Consider the following 18,266-nt stretch of genomic DNA (forward strand, 5'->3'; position numbering starts at 1 on the left):
TTTTTTTTTTGCATTCTTTCTTGTTGTAAGTAAATAGTTCTATAAATAGCCTAATAGGAAATGAGGTGCAATGCATAGTAAAATCCAGATCTTACTGTTTGGAATTCAAAGTATAGTAAGTGTGTCTGGGGATGTAAATAGTGAAAATACACCCTAATTGTTGCAGTTAGTAGTAATTTCAAACAATACACTGATTTAGGAGAATATTTCTTTAGATAAGCTGTTCCAGTTTTTTTTTTTTTCCCCTTTAAAACGAGTTGGAGTCCCCAGTTTCTAATGCCAGCAGAAGGAGCACCATTGTTTTTTCACTAGGAGATTATAACACATTTATTACCATAAATAAAAAATATTATTTATCATACAGGGGTTGGTATAAAAAAACAAATTTTCGTATCATACTTAAAACAATCCTACATTACTTTTTGACAAAAATTGTGTTCAGGCATAAACGTGGACAGCCTGGTATAAAGAGGTCCTGCCAGTTGTAGGCGCAGTTTCAAGCAGCCTGCAAAACACAAATCGATTGTTTATTTCATGTTTGTTTACATCCTAACGGATAAATGGCTTCCACTTTGATTTCCCCCATGGTGGATTATTACAACGACGAAGAGGAGCTGGATAGCGTGGATGAGGACGATGACCGGAGTTTTAGAGGAAGAGACTCGGAGGAAGGTAATTGAAGAAATCCTCAGCAACACATTAACTGTCGGGCTCCGTCTACTCTTTGGAGAAGAAACGGAAATGAGTAGTTGCAGTAATATAGCTATAACAATGTCAAAGAATGCGTTTTAACATTATGCTCTTGTTGTTATATATATTATTTTACATATAATATTCTAATTTAGGTTCAACTTCTGCCTTTAATTCCGTAACTAATACATCAACATCAATGTGTTTTTAGGCTAACCCGCTAGCGTGTCCTTCTAAAGATAGACTCCTCCCAGATGATTATTAGCTACTTAAAGTGGGTGGCTTGTATGCCTTAGACCATTTTCTTTCAACAAAATATAATCTATACACGATTGTATGGCTGAAAAACACATTTAGGGGATTTCGACTGTAAGCATGTAGATGGTTTCTAAATAGTAACAGATTAAGTTTGTGTATTTCACCTTTTTAGAGATCCAAATCAAAATATTAAGATTAAACATCAAATATTTGGATTAATGTGCCGATTCTTTTTTTTTTGTTTTTTTTGTTTTTTGTTACATATTTAAGGGATAGTAAAGGTCGATCTTAAATCCAACTAATACTGAGGAAAAAATAAGATTAGTCGCTTCGGTACAGAAACTTAAGAGTTTTGTTTTTGTTTCTTCCAATAAAGGAAGAACTGACTGTCGTTTTATTTATAATCTAGTAACAAATAGTGGCTTTTACCTGACTGATTTCTAGCTCTGACAGGTATGTAAGACCCCACCCCCCTGCAAAGAAACGCACCAAAAAACAAGGAGAAACAATTGCAGCATTTTAATAAAGACAGGATGAATTAAACCAGTATCCATTTTTTATTTAACTCATAAGTGGTTGGTGTAGATATATGCATGCATAAACAGAAAATGTCAATAATTTTGCCTTAACTGATAGATTTTGTTTTGTAATTGATGGAACTATATTGTGATCATACTTTAGATTCTTAATATATTTAGATGAATGATTCTGATATCTCTCCTGCTAATCAGTTAAACTAATAGGTTTTGCCATAAATGTACAGTAATGAATATATTTTCTTTAATTTACTGTTATTATTTTATGTATGTTTCTCTTAAAATGTATTTTGTTTAAAACTCATTTGTTTGTCTGCCTTGTGGTTACTGTTGCCCTGACATAATTATAAGATCATTCATTGTGAGGGAAAGTTAGGGTAAGTCTGGAAATCTGGAAGTTAACCTCATCTACGGTTATGACTATTATTAATCCATAGCTTTTATTGATAAACGCCGCTAATTAGCCAGCCAGCGAGCTCGTGACGTTAGCTGCGGGCGCTGACAGGTTGGCCCTGCCTGGCTGTCTGCTTGCTGCCTGTCTGTCTGCCTGCTGTGTCCACTGCTGTGCCCTTTCCACGCTCCTCAGTCAGACCAGGCGGATTGCGGTGAATCTATTAAAGAAAGGCGAGGAGTAAAACAGGGCGATGACAACACTACAAGGTTTGCTATCCAGCTGACGCTGACATTCAGAGCAAAAATCCTGCTTTATTTCATGTTGTTTTGCTCTTCCTGGTGTGTTTTTGATGTCCTTGTGAGCTACCAGCCGGGGTTCCTCTCCCTAACAGCAGAGCTAACTTCAGCTAGCACACTATTGCTAACTGAAAATGAAACTTGCCGTGTCAGCTTAACTCGGGCCTCTCTTTTCTTTCTCGTTTATTTCAGTTCTTCCAAATAATAAAAAAGAAGCTCTAGTTCGGCTTTTAGGTATAAACTTCGCTTCCGACTTTGACACGTCGTTTAGCATCGATGTTAGCTTTCTATTGGGAGAGTTACCGCAAGCAGAACCAGAATTGGCTGATTAATCATCTCATGCGGCTAATGTTGAAAGTTTAATTTGCACACTGACTAACAGAGAGTTTTATTAATTGTATCAATGGTTCTTTTTGATTAAACTTACTAAATGACGCTGCAGGATGTATCCACGTTGACATTAGCCGAACTTCTGCCCGTGTTATAGGACATACTGTATGTGGATTTATGATCAACAATTCAAACACATCGCAGGGCATCACAAGAACAGTGATCACCATTACCTCACTACTGCCAAGCACGTCCTTTGATGCGCAGGATTTTTTTCCTGTTTGCAGAGGATCATTATCAACCTTTCTTATGGCTGCCAAAAAAAAACCTCTTTAAATATATGTGTGAAAGTTTTATCTTGGAGGGATTGGAATTTAAACCCCTGCTATTCCTGTTTCCAGACACTGAAGATGCAAGTGAGACAGATCTTGCCAAACATGATGAGGAGGACTATGTTGAAATTAAGGAACAGTAAGTTGTTCTTTCTTTTTTTATTTTCTAATTATGAATCAGACTTTCTAATTGCTGTTCCCGTTCCCTGATTGTGATTTTTTATTGTTTATTTATTTCCAGAATGTATCAGGATAAACTGGCCTCATTAAAAAGACAGCTGCAGCAACTACAAGAAGGTAATAAATGTTTTGTTTTTAGTAAATGTCAAATAAAGGACGTATTTTAGATGGTGCTTTTTGTGACTTGGTAATAATGTCTCCAAAAAGAGAGTTTAATAATTGTAATTTTTGTCACAAAGTTTAAGAGAAACATACAGCCACGTCATAAATGATGAAATCCAGTCTGTCTTTTGTTTACGGATTCGCTTTGTTTCTCAGCTGCTGGCTGTGCTGTTTCCAGTTCTGTTGCACCATTAGCTGCTCCCACTGGGCCTTTTTGGCTCAGGCTGATGTGGATGGTGAAAACTGTTGTCTAATATAATTTGCTTTGTGCATCAATATGTGACTCCAGTGTCAGAGTAATCTCAGATATAGTGTGGGTGGATGCAGAGAGTCGCTGCCGTTATAATATGGCTTATGGTGACTAATGTGCAAACCCTTTCAGTATGTCAGAAACATTGCAAGACTTGACAAAATCCTAGGTTAAACAGTGAGATTAGTGATTTATTATTTTATTACACTCTGAAATGTTGGAATTATTCCTCCTGTGGAAAGAATCAATTTAAACAGCCAGTTAGACATGGACACAAACAAAAGACTTAAGTTCTGATTTTTGTTCTTGCAGGCACCCTGCAGGAATATCAGAAGAGGATGAAGAAGCTGGACCAGCAATACAAAGAGAGGCTCCGAAATGCCGGCAAGAACATGCTTTGTTGACTTAATGCATTTGTGTTAAGAGTAGGTTACTGCAAGTTCCAGAGTATTCTATAATAAAGCAGTTACACTGGCCGTCATCCAGTCATGTTAAAGTAAAATAGGATGAGTTTTATCTTTAAAAAGGTGGCAGTAGAGTGAAATGGTCAGAGTGATCAAAGCTGAACCATTAGCTGTTATCAGTGTAAACAAAGACACTAACTACCAGGGAACCTTGGCTAATACTCACACTGAAATTTATAATATTCATCAGATTTACTGGCTTTATTTTTAACTAACATACATGCCATAACTCAAACTTCATTTGATGTCAATTAGATGGTGGAATCCTGCATCTGGGGTAGGCCCAGTCTGATGAAATATAATTGTATTGGTAAGAAATGGTACCTTTATGTAGGCCCTAATAATCACTTTTCCTTTTTCCAAAATACCACTAATTTTGTTAAATCCTGCTTTTTCTTTCCTCAATTCCCCATTTTCCTTTTAACCATTTTCATGAACCTGAAAATTACCTGAAAAATTTGTGGTTATAAAGTTACTAAAAAGTGTTTTGCAAATGGCCCCCAAATTCAAAACATATTGACTTGTTTCATTTTCAGAAATAAATAGTTGGGATTTTGCAGAATCTTACATGCTTTTGCAAGTTATTTAAAAATATTTAGTATTTACCCTTTTATTTATCTGTTTTCATAGAACAGAAATTATTTTGTGTGTATAACATAATCTCACATGAAAATGTGTCCTATTATAAAAGTACTTTAGAGTTGAACAGAAATGTCTCATAAAGATCCATAGAAACCTACAAACTAACACTTTGTCCACATTTGCCTGTTAAACTGGATCCATGCTTAATTCTACTTCTTCCAGCTTTCAGAGGTGTTCAAAGCAATATTTACCTGTCTTTTTTTTTTTTTTTTAAAGCCCAAAATCAGAATTAATGTGCGTTAAATAAACTCACGCCTCGCTTGTGCTGATGTATTTAAATGCTGAAGAGTTCATACCTAGCGCTAGCTTGCTGCTTTTCCCTGTTTGTGATGTGACTCTGACCAGAGGTGGTCATCACATATATTATTACGTGTCCAATCAATCATTTGCTGATAAGAGTTGCTCCTCAGAGGAATAAAATCTCTGGAGGATTGTTCTGCCTTCAAATTAGTTCCAGGTTTCACATTTGTTTAGATTTGTTTTGGACTTTATTCTTTCTAATTGCCACTTCTCCATGGCTGACCTGAGCCTGTCCCACGTAGCTAGGTAACGGTAGATGGAGGCTTTTGCAGTGGACAAAATACCTCAGAAATTACCTTCTCGTTTAGGTAAACCCTCTGAGGTTCCATCTTTTGTACTAGATTCCATTTTATTTGCTAAATTCTGCGATTCTGTCCTCATTTTCTGGATCGTGGAAATCATATGGTCTAACCTTTATGTTAGACTAAATTAACAGGGGATCAATGGTTCGTGATCAGACCCATTTTTACCATTAAGCCATCATTAAAAAGCAAACCCCACCAAATGATGCGGCCAGAATAGAATCAGAAAGAAATTGCAAGTTCAAATGATTTTTGTTTTAAAGAGAAAATCATGGCAGCTTCTTGCGCATCAAAATACGTTTACCATGATGGGATCTCACACATTGAAAACTTAACGTGGATGACTCATTTTATTATCTTTTTTTGGATCAATGTTAGCTAATTTCTTTTAAATTATCCACACTGCTTATTTTATTAGGATGCTTAAAAAAATAAGTATTTATAAAAGTCCTTACATGGCAAGCTAATTTTTGTTCTTTTTTTTTGTAAGTGTTATGAGTCTATCAAACGTCTGTTTTTATAAAAATCCTTAGTCCAAATTAATATTGAAGTAGTTGTTTTTCTCCAAGTGAGTTTTTTTTTTTCATAAATGGTCTTCTTCCCAAGAGCTAAAATATCTTTTTAACAGTAAATTTGTAAGATCTTCATCGGTTGAATGCTAACAGCTAGCCAGACATCTTATCTTTCAAGATGTTTTTGCTTTTATTTTAGCTTCAAACTAAAATGAAACTGTTGTAACTTGATGCCATTTTCCTAGCTGAACGTCAGCCTTGCCATAAAAAGCTCCTGGTTGAGGCTGTCGGTTGCATCAGTCTGCCTCATCACCTGTCTGCTCTCTGACCCACAGAGGTCTGGTTCTGCTAAAGAAAAAAAAAAATTATTGAAGATGTTATTCGACTTAAGAAAAAAGTGAAATATTTCCTGGTGTCATGTGGGTGTCTAGCTGTTTAGTATCTAGTTATAAAATTATCCATATTATAGATAGAAGTATTTTTAGTGTGAGTTTAACTAATTTGAGCTAGACAATACTTTTCTGTATTGAGCTCTCTGAGAGTTTATGTTTTCCAAAAAACATCTGCCTACTAATATTACCTACTACCAGTAATACCTCCATAGAAACTATCTTAAGAAAAGCTGGTCTTCCTGAGACCCTTGTCATCTGTTATCTTTTTATTTTGTGTCATTGCTGAAGACACAGTGCAATCATACACTCAACAAAAATAAAAATGCAGCACTTTTGCTTTTGCTCCCATTTCTTAGGCGATGAGGTCTAACACCTAAAACTTTTTTTCCACATACACAATATAGAAATTTTCCTCAAATATTGTTCACAGACCACAAATCTGTGATGGTGAGCACTTCTCCTTCGCTGAGATAATGTATTTCACCTCACAGGTGTGCAGTATTAAGATGCAGATTAGACACCATGATTGGTGCACAGGTTTGCCATAGACTGCCCACAATAAAAGGCCACTCTGAAAGGTACACTTTTGTTTTATATGTGTTGCACTGCCTCAGTTAGTTGTGGCCTGTGGGACGTTGGTCCTCTGCTCTTCTGTGGCTGTGTGAGGTTGCTGGTAGGGATGGGCGATATGGGCTAAAAAATTTATCACGATAATTTCTAGGTTTTACCACGATAACGATAAGTGACGATAAAAAACAAAACAAAAACACAATATCAGCCTAATGTATCAAACCAATCAAACAAGCCTGAAATATGAGAACAAATTTCACATTTATTTAAATGCTACACAGCAAATATAACTTGGCTTATAAAAGTTGCAAAGTAGTGCAACTGTAAATACAACCTGATAAATTGAGAAACAGAACTAAAAAGTATTTTACTGAAAACTAAAACTAATCAGTAATCACCTCCTAATATAAATAGATGTGTAAATTACCAGTTGCTGGAACATGCCATATATTGGATAAATAAATACCAGTGCAAGTTCTAACATACATTACACTCACTTCACTAAAAATAAAAATCAAATGTTATATCAACCTGTAACAAATTTTTTTTCTGTTGGGCTACAAAAATGTGCAAATGGCATGATGAATAAAGGGAAAAAAACAGAAAAATCTAAATACTAAAATAGAAATAAATAATTTCAATAAATTCCAAAAAACATCTAAAACCTGAAATACTTCTTTGTGCAAGAATGTACAAATAAGACTAGCAGGATCGTCAGCATGCTAAACAATGAAATAAAAATAAATAATATCAAAAATTTTTAAAACAATATAAAAACTGAAATACCTCTCTGTGCAACCCTACTTCTCCACAGATTGAAGCGGCAAAATATCTTTAGCCAGGCAAAACGCAACGGCCTCTGTTAACTCTTTCCATCGCTTGCTTTGGCTGTCATATGGTGTGGAATAAGCAAACGCGTCAGCAAGTTTTATTTGAGTGGCAGTCGGTTTCTTAACAGAGGTTTTCGAAGTCGAGGCTTCCGCTGCATCGCAGCACATCTTCTGACTAGCATCATATTCCGGTTTGTGTTTTAGGTGGTGAAATAAATTGGTAGTGTTGCTGTCCTTTGTCGTCACAGGTTGTCTGCCAACTTTGCATATTACGACTTTCTCCATATCAGACTTTTTAAATCCAAACCAGTTCCAGATAATGGAGCTGGAGCCTCTTTTAGGAACCAGGTCTTGGGGCACGTCTCCTCCACCTTCCGCCATGCTTGTTGTTTGCGCATGGCTCGCACGTGAGTTGGACTGCAGGTGTGTCACGCGCAGTATACGTCACAGGCGGGAGTTTATCGTTTTTATCGCGAGATGACAAATTGTTACCATGAGGAATTTCTTTGACGATATATCGCACACGATAACATATCGCCCATCCCTAGTTGCTGGATATTGGCAGAAACTGATACATGCTGTCATATATGCTGATCCAGAGCATCCAAAACACGCTCAGTGGGTGAGATGTCCAGTGAGTATGCAGGCCGTTCAAGAACTGGGATATTTTAGACTTCCAAGAATTGTGTACAGATCCCTGCAACATGGGGCCATGCACTATCCTGCTGCAACATGAGGCTATGTTATTGGATGTTTGGCACAACTATGATCCTCAGGACGTCGTCACAGTATTGCTGTGCATTTGAAATTCCATCAATAAAATGGACCTTTGTTCTTCCTCTATAACAGACCCATAACATAACCCCACCGGCACCAAGGGCAACTCGATCCACAACATTAATATGAGAACACCTCTTACCCACATGACGCCACACACACTGTCATCTAAAAAATATATATAGAGAGAGAGAGCAAAACCAAAAGTATTGAGTTTATATTTTTGTTGAATATATTTGTCAAAGCATTAGAGAAGGACTGCTTTGGTGTGGTATTTGGTAGTCACATTAAAGTCTCTGTTCACTTCTGATTTAGATTTTATTACTTGGATTAAGAGCAATGGGGACAACGCTATAGTGTGTGTTAGTTCCAATGCTCAGCAATGGCATATTTTCCTGATAGGAAGCAGCCCAGTCAATAAAGAGTGAGGAACAAAAACGGCAAATATTCAATTTTAGCTCTTTTGTTACAAAAATGAGTAGGTGGGAGGATGTATAATGTGCATAGATCTATATTTTTTGTCTATTTCTCTGCGTGTGTGTGTGGTGCTTTTTTGCCATTAAAAAAAATGGTATCCACCTATTCGTATATGAACTTTTAATAAAAACAGGCCACAGCAGAAGTATTTTACATTTGGATAAAAGAGGTTTTGACGTTTGTTCCAGAAAGGATTAGATGCCCATCCTTTATGCAAATCAGAAAGTCTTTATGAGGAAAATGTAGTAACACCAACTACTGGCTCATTTAATCATTCCTTCTTATGGCAATAAAGTCAGTGGCCTTTTAAAGGCCTGCTTATGAATTCGCTTTAAAGGAAAAATGCATTAATATTTCACAACCTGACAATCAAAGAAATCATGCCATTGGACATAGCTTGAAGTCAGGATAATATAATGTGTCTTTAGATTAAGTCATATTTTATTTTTTTCTTCACAGATTTGTTTCTTCACCTTGAGGTAAGCACTTTTAATGAGCCTATTAAATGATGTGTACATCTCTCTTTTTACTGCAAATAAAAGGCAAACATGGTGGCTTTTTAATTTCTACAGACGGAGCAGGTGGAGAGGAACTACATAAAAGAGAAGAAGGCAGCAGTGAAGGAGTTTGATGATAAAAAGGTCGAACTGAAGGAAAACCTAATCGCAGAGCTGGAGGAAAAGAAAAAGATGATTGAAAATGAGAAGTTAACAATGGAGCTAACGGGTGGTAAGGAAAAGCAAAGATGATTTTTAGTTCTGATCTGCAGAACAGAATGCCTGGGATAATATTAAACAGATGGACCGATTTATCTGGTTTAAGGTTGGAATTTTACACAGATGTGAGATTTGTTTCTTTTATTGATTTTAAGACTGAATGGACTTTTTATTCCAGATAAGAACTTTTTTTTTGTATGATTTAGTAATGTCAGTTTTTTTTTTTCCCAGTAAAACAACCATCTGTTGTGCTAAATGGAGAACAGAAGAACTGACATTAATTTTCTGTTAATTTATAATTTTAAAATCATCAAAAACAATTGTGGTCTGCCTAATTATTTTAATCTTTTATAAATGTAAAAACTGAAGTTGTTGGAGAATTGATGCACTGCTTGACTGTTTTATTTTATAGTGCAAATCATTTAAGTTAAACAAATTCCCCCCTCCCCCCCGGTAAAACTTTTAACCCTGTGAAGACTTACTTTTGGGGTTATTTTTCCTGGTCTTGGCTTTTCGGATTGAGATCTTCAGTTTTCTTCATTTTAAGTATTTGGAAAAACTTGACAAAACATGTATTTTGGATGTCATCCCTAAAATCTCTCCTGTTGTATTTTATTTTGCAACTATCAGTCTATTTCATGGCAGACATCTTGACTTGAGAGTGAAAACACTGATTTACCGGGGGATGCGTTTTAAAGATGCGTTGAAAACATTATATAGATTTAGGACCAGTATGAATGAAGAACAATTCTTTCCCTGATACCTGTTGTAAATAATTTCTAGTTGTGATCACTAACATTTGTTTTTTAGGCCCTTCTATCTAACTACAGTGTTTAACACCAAGGTTACTTCATTTAAACACCTGTTTTTTTAAGGCAAAACTGCTCTTTGATGCAAGAAAGGGAGGAACTAGGATGAGATTCTTACTGTATAAGACTTCATATTGAAATACTAAGGTTTTACTCCAGTGGAACCTGGTAGCTTCCTAATTTTCCATGTTGTATTTGTGTGTTTTTTAGGACTAAAATAATTTTAGTCTAATTAGTCTTTCTTGTTATTAAGTGAATGGTATATCCTTCAATTAGCTGATGAGCATAAAATTAGCAACCAGCGGGGGAGGGGCCGCACTGTGTTGCTTTCTGAAGACTCACCAAAGTCTGAAAAATGAAACCATAAGAAAGTAGAACAGAAGGTTTCAAACTGAAAGCTTTTTAAAACCACTCCTATATCTCGCTCCTTTAATACTACAGTTTAAATCTATTTATTTTCTTATAATATAGGCGTCATCCAAGTTCTAAAATCTGTTTTTCAACAATTCTTGTTGAATTTATTTGTCAGAATTTGTCAGCTATAACAGTGGGAATTAATTGTATTTCTCAAAATAAATGTAAAAAGACGAAGTATTTAATTTGAACTTGAAAAACGTATTACCATAGATTTGTAGGCCTATAAGTAGATGGGTTGAAGGATTAAATAATTACCTTTTTATCCACTTTCAAGACACATTGCATTTCATTCCAATACAGTAGCTGCTTGTAGAAAGGAGGTTTCAGCAAATGTCCTATTCCTTTAGGTTATTTTAGATCAGTAATACGGAAAGTAGGTCAGACTCTTCCTTACAGCATGGTTTCACGTTATCGAAAATAGATTAATCCGATAGAAGCTCAAATGTCTGATGTTTCTACTTCTCTGCATTGAAAACAAATAAAGACTTTTAAGATTTATACCCATTTTATAGCATCCTGTTTTTGCTGTCATCGACAGACTCCATGGAGGTAAAGCCCATCATGACCAGGAAACTGAGGAGACGGCCCAATGACCCAGTCCCAATACCAGACAAGCGAAGAAAACCAGCACCAGATATCCTTCACATGCACTTTATGTATTCAGCTACTCCTGAATAGCAGTTGATGTATGAAAAGTCACTGTGTAGCTTTGTCTTTAAAATGCATAAAGTGTCTACCTTGACTCTTCAAACCGCAGCTTAATTATTTATTAACAGACGAGCAGATAATGGAAGACCTAAGAACACTAAATAAGGTGTGTGTCTGTTTTTACACAGTTATCTAAACCTCTTAACTAATGTTACTTCTTTGTAAAGCTGCTTTTTAAAGATATTGATTATTACTATTCTTGTTTTCACAGCTAAAGTCGCCAAAACGACCAGGTATGTCTGAGCTCGCCCTAAGAATCTACTATTGATTAAAAAAGATTTAATTTTAGGATCTGCGTTTAACTCTGGGACATACAGGCTTAATAAAAGACATGAGCCCACCTCAAAGATTTTTTCTGTTGTTCCTTTCTAGTCACAGTTGCATCTTTAAGTTTAAACACATAAAAAAGAAGAAAAATTCAATTAAGACAAAACAGAATTTCCAATGAGATTTTAAAATCATTTGAAGAATTGTTTTAATTCAGCCACATAGAGTTTTTCTTGTCTTTTTTTAATGATGGGCATATTTAAAGTCATAATTAACCATCGCAGTCTTGCATTTGTCTGGACTGACTCTAGAGGAAAGTAGCCATTCGGGTGAAGAGTCGGTTGCATATTTTTATTTTGTTTTATCCTGCTGCATAGCCCAGAGTGATTCTGAGCTTCAAGACATAGGATGTTGTTCTCAAGGATTTCCTGGTAGAGTGCAGAATCCATTTTGGATGTTTTTAAGTTGTTGCTATTGTTTATACATGTTCCACTGGACTCATCTAATCATACCTGCCTTGGGAACATGCACAGAGGCAAATCTGTCTCTGTGCACGCCTCCTGCGCAGAGTCTCTGCAACACGTCAGACAGTCGCAAACCCGCGCAGACAAAAAAGCAGCTGTGATTGGTCCTTGGTATGCCTTTATCTCTGTATTCCTTCTTGATTTGGTGTCAGGGCGTGCCATTTTTAAAAAACGCGGAGTAAGAAGTTCTTGTGACCATCCGCTGAAGTTCTCATGAGTTCTCGAATAGGCTCCCCCTAGCGCTTTGGCGGGAAACTGCTGTGCGCCCCTAGAAATTCCAGACCGACGTTGCAGAAGCATACCAGCAAAACTGCTACGCGACCAAGCGCAGCGACATTTGATGTTTGCGGTTGCAGAAGTATAATCTGCCCTTAATACTGACTTTGATAACAGATGATCTGCATGAACTTTCTCTGATCCCCTCATAGTCTACTTACTGTACTGAAATATAGCTTTTAAACCCTCCATGTCCCTTAAAAGGAGTTATTTGTTTTGTTCAGAGGGGATTATTTGTCATAATTCAGAAGCATTAACTAGCTCAAACGGGGAATTGTAAAAACAAAGTAAAACTGTGGAGTAGTATGAAGTGCATGGAAACTTTCATTCAATTCTTCTGAAATAAGCACAATATTTTAGGAACATTATGACTCGCCGTAGATCATCATAAAAAAGACTTTGCTATGAAGAAAAGTAAAAGCTATGGTCGGGTACAGCGCTGTCAGTTGGTTGATGTAAGGGGATTAAATGGCAAAACCAAGACCTAATTTAGAGATTTGACCTGTGAATAATTGAAGAGTTATTATTGAAGTGGCATCATATGAAATCTATATAGCTCTAGAACAACCAGATGTACAAATTAACTGTTCATATAAAAGGTTTATGCGTAATGTTAATGACATGAGTTTGTCTCTGTGTTCAGTGTCTCCTTCATCTCCTGAGCACGTCCCCTCTGCTCCCATGGAGAACTCCTCGCAGAGGTACGAGGCCCGCATTGAAGAGGGGAAACTTTACTACGATAAAAGATGGTAAGATTTTATTAGTTTGCTTTTTTTTTTTTTTTTAAGTAATACTGTGGCAGTTATATCTGCCACCACTAGGTGGCCCCATTGTCACGTGTTTAATGTCTTTAGTCAGTAGTACATTTTTTGAGCTGCTGAAAAACATCATCAGTTTTTCACTGAATGTATATCAACACTTGAATCAAACATTAAACCGTCCTCTTGGGCTGTGTGGCTGCATAGGAACCAGAACTGCATCTCCTTTGACTCATATGTAAAGATAAGAAGAATCCTTCACCAGATGCAGCCTTGACACCCTTCTGTTTGAAAGCGTAGGTCTGAATCAGAAATGTCAGGACATCTATTGGTTTCAAAGGGGGAGAAAATAATAGAATTCTGTCCTATTAGCTGCTGGCCTAGACGCAGAAAGTTGAGAGGAGCAAGTTGCGAGGTGCGTGCTGTGTTCTTTTGAAGGCAAAGTCTCATTTATTCCCCGGCTAAAAGAAGACGCTGTCGCCAGAGAGCCGTCTCAAAGTGCCACAGGGGAGACGCATGCATCATTATTCCTCAGTGGAGGCTTAATGATCAAATATTAGTGCCAATCCATTCTTTTTGCTTTGGTTTGTCCTTTGACTTATTGGAGTCTTTAGAAGAAATACCAAGACTTTGTTTGGATGTTTCAATCCAATTATATGCTCAGTTCCATCTTAGGTGAAATGGGGTTTATTCAGCTTGGGGAAGCTAGCTTTTTGCTGTCTCCTTTATGCTCTATGAATAAGATGCATTTACTTTTGTTTTCCTCTTGACTGCAGGTACCATAAGAGTCAAGCCATTTACCTGGAATCAAAGGATAACACAAAGATTAGCTGTGTCATCAGCTCAGTCGGGACCAACGAGGTGATTATTAACTCTTTGCTGACCCCACAGTTTATCTTTTGGTCTCTGAAACCTGTTTATTACCAGAATGACTTAACCTCCTCAGTGTTTTACAAAAAAAGTCAGTGTTATCAATGAAATGTACTTATCGGCAGGCTTTTGTAATTAAGTTCAAATGCATATAGAGAAAGTTGGTAATCTTGTAAAGTTGGAGTTTATTGAACGTTAGCAGCTGATGAAATGCTTCTATGCTGTTCTTTAGGACTGATTAGAGCTATAGACCATAAATGAAGGGGAAACATTTGAAATAAACTTATTAAACTGGGGAGAAAAGCATTATCATCATTATCAGCTGATAAGTTAAAATATTTGCTTTGCTTAAACTTACATATGTTGGTTAGAAACAGCAACTTTGTTCTAAGGTTGTTTATTGACCATTTCTCCATTTCACAAAGCAAATTTAGACACATTGTTGTTTTTTGGGGTGTCCCAATGTGATATTGAAATCAGCCCAATATAGATAAAAAAAAAAAGATCAGATTATATCAGCCTGCACCTAAATTTTCTATTAGCATAATGATAAAAAAAAACTTCTTCTGTCTAAAGTTACTGTAGTTTAATAATCAATGGGTCAGCTGTTCTCATATCTAATGTTATTGACTATTTTTACGTTTCACTAATATCATTTTTTTATTCCGCTTAACAGAATAGGTAATAAAAGGATGTATGAATTGTACCTGATATTCATGGGGTTAATATTGGTATTAATTTCTCACAGGTGCAGTATTGGTATCAGAAACCAAATATTTGTACGTCTCTAGCTTTTTTTTTTAATCAATAACTTACTTTTTAGCTCTTTCCTAATATCAGAAGAATCCTGTTTTCTTCGTTAAAAAAATATTATCTATAGTCAGAATTGAAAAATAAAGTACATCCATATATGTCAAAGATTTTGCAACGTAACATAAAACAGTAGATTTGATTTTTACTGGAATCAGATTTTTAAGTAGTCTAATCTCATATGCACACAAACTACTTCACCAAAATATAGTTTTGACACTGAACAGGTCAACAGCCTTTTTTTCTTCACTATTTTGTGCCATATTATCGTAGTTGCATCCTCTAACCATAAGAAGAATTTCCTGTTTCTTCTGTAAAGGTTTGTTTGAGGTTGATCTCCCTGTCTAGGAAATAAAGAACTTTATGTTTCAAATGCATGAGCAGCAATAACTGTTTGATTAATGACATTACTCTTTTCTTTCTGCTTTAATATTTTATTAACCCACATCCACATACAAGCTCTTAACCAAAACACCTGCTTTTAGACACAATGGTTTTGCTAAAACCTTAAAGTACTGCATTTGATAAATAGCATCTGGCTTATATTTTCCGTCTAAAAGTCTAAGAAAGTGGTTAAAATGGACGTAGTTATTCCCATAACTGTAAAGGGTATTTTAGCGTTGTTTCAGTAACCTCTGCAGTTGTGGAATTTGTTGTCTTTATGCTTTCAAGGTAAAATTCAGCATCATTAAACCTAGACCTGTTTTATCCTTATTGCTTGTATAACTTAATTCACTTGGAGTTGCATAACAGCTAAACAAAACATATTTCACATGTACGAATAAGAACACATCAGTGCAAAGTCCACAATTTCTGGTCGTCTGAATCTTTAGTCATGATATCTTTAAATAACAGATTGTCGTCTAATGTTTGTTTGCCCAGATTTGGGTGAGGAAGACGAGCGACAGTACAAAGATGAGGATCTACCTAGGACAGCTGCAGAGAGGAACATTTGTCATCCGCCGACGATCTGCTGCGTGAAGCGTTCCTCTGCGCCCAACCCAACCCCATCTGTTCATTTATCTGTCCAGCCGTTTAACCAACAACTCACTCACTCATCCATCGTCTCCCTCAGTTCTTCACGTTCAGTTTTACCATGTGGCCTTTTGTTCTCTAATGTTTTCATTTACACTACCCCTTGGTTCTTAATAAAAGATGAAGGCAGGGTTTCAGCTCTATTTATTTGCCAGCATCATTCGTATGCAAGTGGACTTCCTGTTCTCCTGTATGTTTTTGCCACAAGTCTGGGATTGTTGCTGCTCTGCATGCAAATATGACTTCTTTACAGTTGAAATGCATTGTCTGAAATCGGATCTTGTTTGCAAACTGAATCTGTTGGATTTAGTTTAAAAATATAAGTTGTTAAAAACGTAAAGAACTACTTGTTTGGAATGACTGAACCTCTAAATTCAGCTTTTTCAGTAATTGGAACTTATGGAGAGAAAACTCTTCTGTACAGATAACTTCAGTATAAATGACATGTTACATCATCATGTATATTAGAACTATCATCTTTTTTTTGTTGTTGTACATTTTGTTTGTTTTAGTTTGTCATTTGATGCCACCTTTTCTGTATGTACCAGTGGAATGGCTCCGCTCTGTTGGCATGCGTTTTGTTTGTTTAACTTTTTCATTTTATTAAAATGTTTTGGCTTTGTATTCATTTTAAAAAGGGTCTCTTATTTGTTAACTTTGCAGTAATCCTTCAGGGTTTTTCTGTAAACAGACAAATCTGTCACAGTTTTATGTATGTCATGCCAAGAACATTCTACTACTTCAGTTGGAGATGTTAACACTGACTGGCCTCTTTATTATGTATCCTCAGCAATATTAGACATTAAATTTGCATCAGATTTGACCATTTATGGGTCTAGATATGACATTACCTGATAATAGAAGGGGGGGAAAGAAAAAAAGAGGATTTTAAGTGTATTTGTACTTCGTGTCAGACAATAGGGTTTTTTTAGTATTTGAGGAACTGATGGTTTACTAGAAATTTCATCAAAATCTCAAAATGGTCGGAAAAAACAAAAACTATCTGGCAAGTGACATTTGTTCGGAACAGAATGGGAAGATTAGGTTGAAAGTATAAAGGCCTAAATGTCACCCCTTCCTCCCTAGTTGGTGTTGGGATTCCACCTCAAAATGCAGATCTCATCCATTCTTCTGCTACTCTTAATTTTGTGGAAAACATGTTTACATTCTTAAATGTTTCTATAAGGAAACAGGCCACAGTAGCAGCAGACCCCTCCAAGTATTGGCTAAGAAAATCCAACTAAAGCTACAGTTATCGCTGCCCAATATCATCTGGGAAAAAGGTATGTAACTATTCACTCCAGTTAAATACATTGAGATAGATGGATTTCATTCAGTAGGCATTTTATTTAATCTTTGCAAAGAGAAAACAAGACATACAGCCTCTATTGCATGGCATTCAGCCCTGACTAGACAAGAGTGTCTCTTTGTAATTAAGCCTGCAGAAAAGCTGTGAAGGTCTCCACACATCTCTACTCAAAATAAAAAAAACAGTGTGGAGAGAGAGTCTGAATATTATGAGAACTACCTGGTTTTATCCCAAACACTCCCTAATAGAATAAACAACCCTCTCTTTCTTAGACACGTTATGGCCATGCAGATCTGAGGCCTGAATGAATAATACTCAGTACTCATAAATCTATATTTATATATATACCTACATAAATATATTATAAAAGATTTTTTTTTCCCCACCACACCAAACATAAGGAATATAACAGATTGAACAAAATGCTGACTCCATCTTTGCTAGACTGTAGAATCAACATTTGCTATAGAAAAAAACTGACCGTATGGCTCCACAGGGTTTCACCAACAATTAGGTTTGTGGTGTATTATTATGGGGATATTTTGTTGACTCTTGGTGCCAGATATGTATCGCTGAACTCTGACTGTCGGTCCCTTTACAACCTGTTATAAACCGGTGAAACGAGACTTATTGGGCATCTGAGATCTGAGATGATTTTGTTTAAAAGGCAAAAAATTCAGAATGTTGAGCAGTTTAAATTTCAGCCATCTGAAGAACGTGTGGAAATTACTTAAACTTCCCATTTGAATATACGAGTCACCAGGGGCACATCTTCAAAAGCACTGAAATCCATTTATCACTTGGAGTTTCTTGTGGTTTAATTCCTTTTTCTTCTAGAACAATGATTCATTAATGATTGATAATATTGTATCTTCACTAAAATATGTGTATACTTATTATTCAGAACCTTCTGATCCAGTCTGGCATAAATGTAGTATTTTGTTTCAAACATAAAAACCATAAAAGGACATGAACTATTTCAGAACATGTAAAATAGAAAACTCGCCTCTTATGAAGTTTAATTGAAGTTTCCATTCACCCAGGCATAAAAGCTTTATTCCTAGAAAAAAGGC

At 36.0% G+C, this 18,266-nt stretch overlaps 1 protein-coding gene across 2 annotated transcripts; it reads left to right on the forward strand.

Moving 5' to 3' along the window:
- Positions 1 to 471: 471 nt before the first annotated feature.
- On the forward strand, positions 472 to 16,488 carry suds3 (SDS3 homolog, SIN3A corepressor complex component). 2 transcript variants are annotated; one of them, XM_015378864.1, is made up of 12 exons: positions 472 to 672; positions 2,906 to 2,975; positions 3,078 to 3,133; positions 3,741 to 3,812; positions 9,154 to 9,173; positions 9,267 to 9,423; positions 11,175 to 11,270; positions 11,389 to 11,450; positions 11,556 to 11,577; positions 13,055 to 13,160; positions 13,946 to 14,030; positions 15,732 to 16,487. In XM_015378864.1, exons 1-12 carry the CDS (start codon positions 561 to 563, stop codon positions 15,828 to 15,830), a joined length of 957 nt encoding a protein of 318 aa, XP_015234350.1. In that variant the 5' UTR covers positions 472 to 560; the 3' UTR covers positions 15,831 to 16,487. The 2 variants fall into 2 exon arrangements, with proteins under 2 accessions (XP_015234350.1, XP_015234351.1); XM_015378865.1 differs by lacking the exon at positions 472 to 672 and adding an exon at positions 2,047 to 2,144 and having other exon boundaries at positions 15,732 to 16,488.
- Positions 16,489 to 18,266: the final 1,778 nt, after the last annotated feature.

The sequence above is a fragment of the Cyprinodon variegatus genome, unplaced genomic scaffold, assembly GCF_000732505.1.
Source record: "Cyprinodon variegatus isolate N-32 unplaced genomic scaffold, C_variegatus-1.0 Scaffold180, whole genome shotgun sequence".
Taxonomy (NCBI): domain Eukaryota; kingdom Metazoa; phylum Chordata; class Actinopteri; order Cyprinodontiformes; family Cyprinodontidae; genus Cyprinodon; species Cyprinodon variegatus.

Excerpts from the sequence above, each read along its gene's own strand:
- suds3 (XM_015378864.1), top strand. The coding sequence starts at position 561 with ATGGCTTCCACTTTGATTTCCCCCATGGTGGATTATTACAACGACGAA. Across the intron at positions 3,134-3,740 it reads GCTGCAGCAACTACAAGAAG|GCACCCTGCAGGAATATCAG; the intron begins GTAATAAATGTT and ends TTGTTCTTGCAG. Across the intron at positions 3,813-9,153 it reads AGAGAGGCTCCGAAATGCCG|ATTTGTTTCTTCACCTTGAG; the intron begins GCAAGAACATGC and ends TTTTCTTCACAG.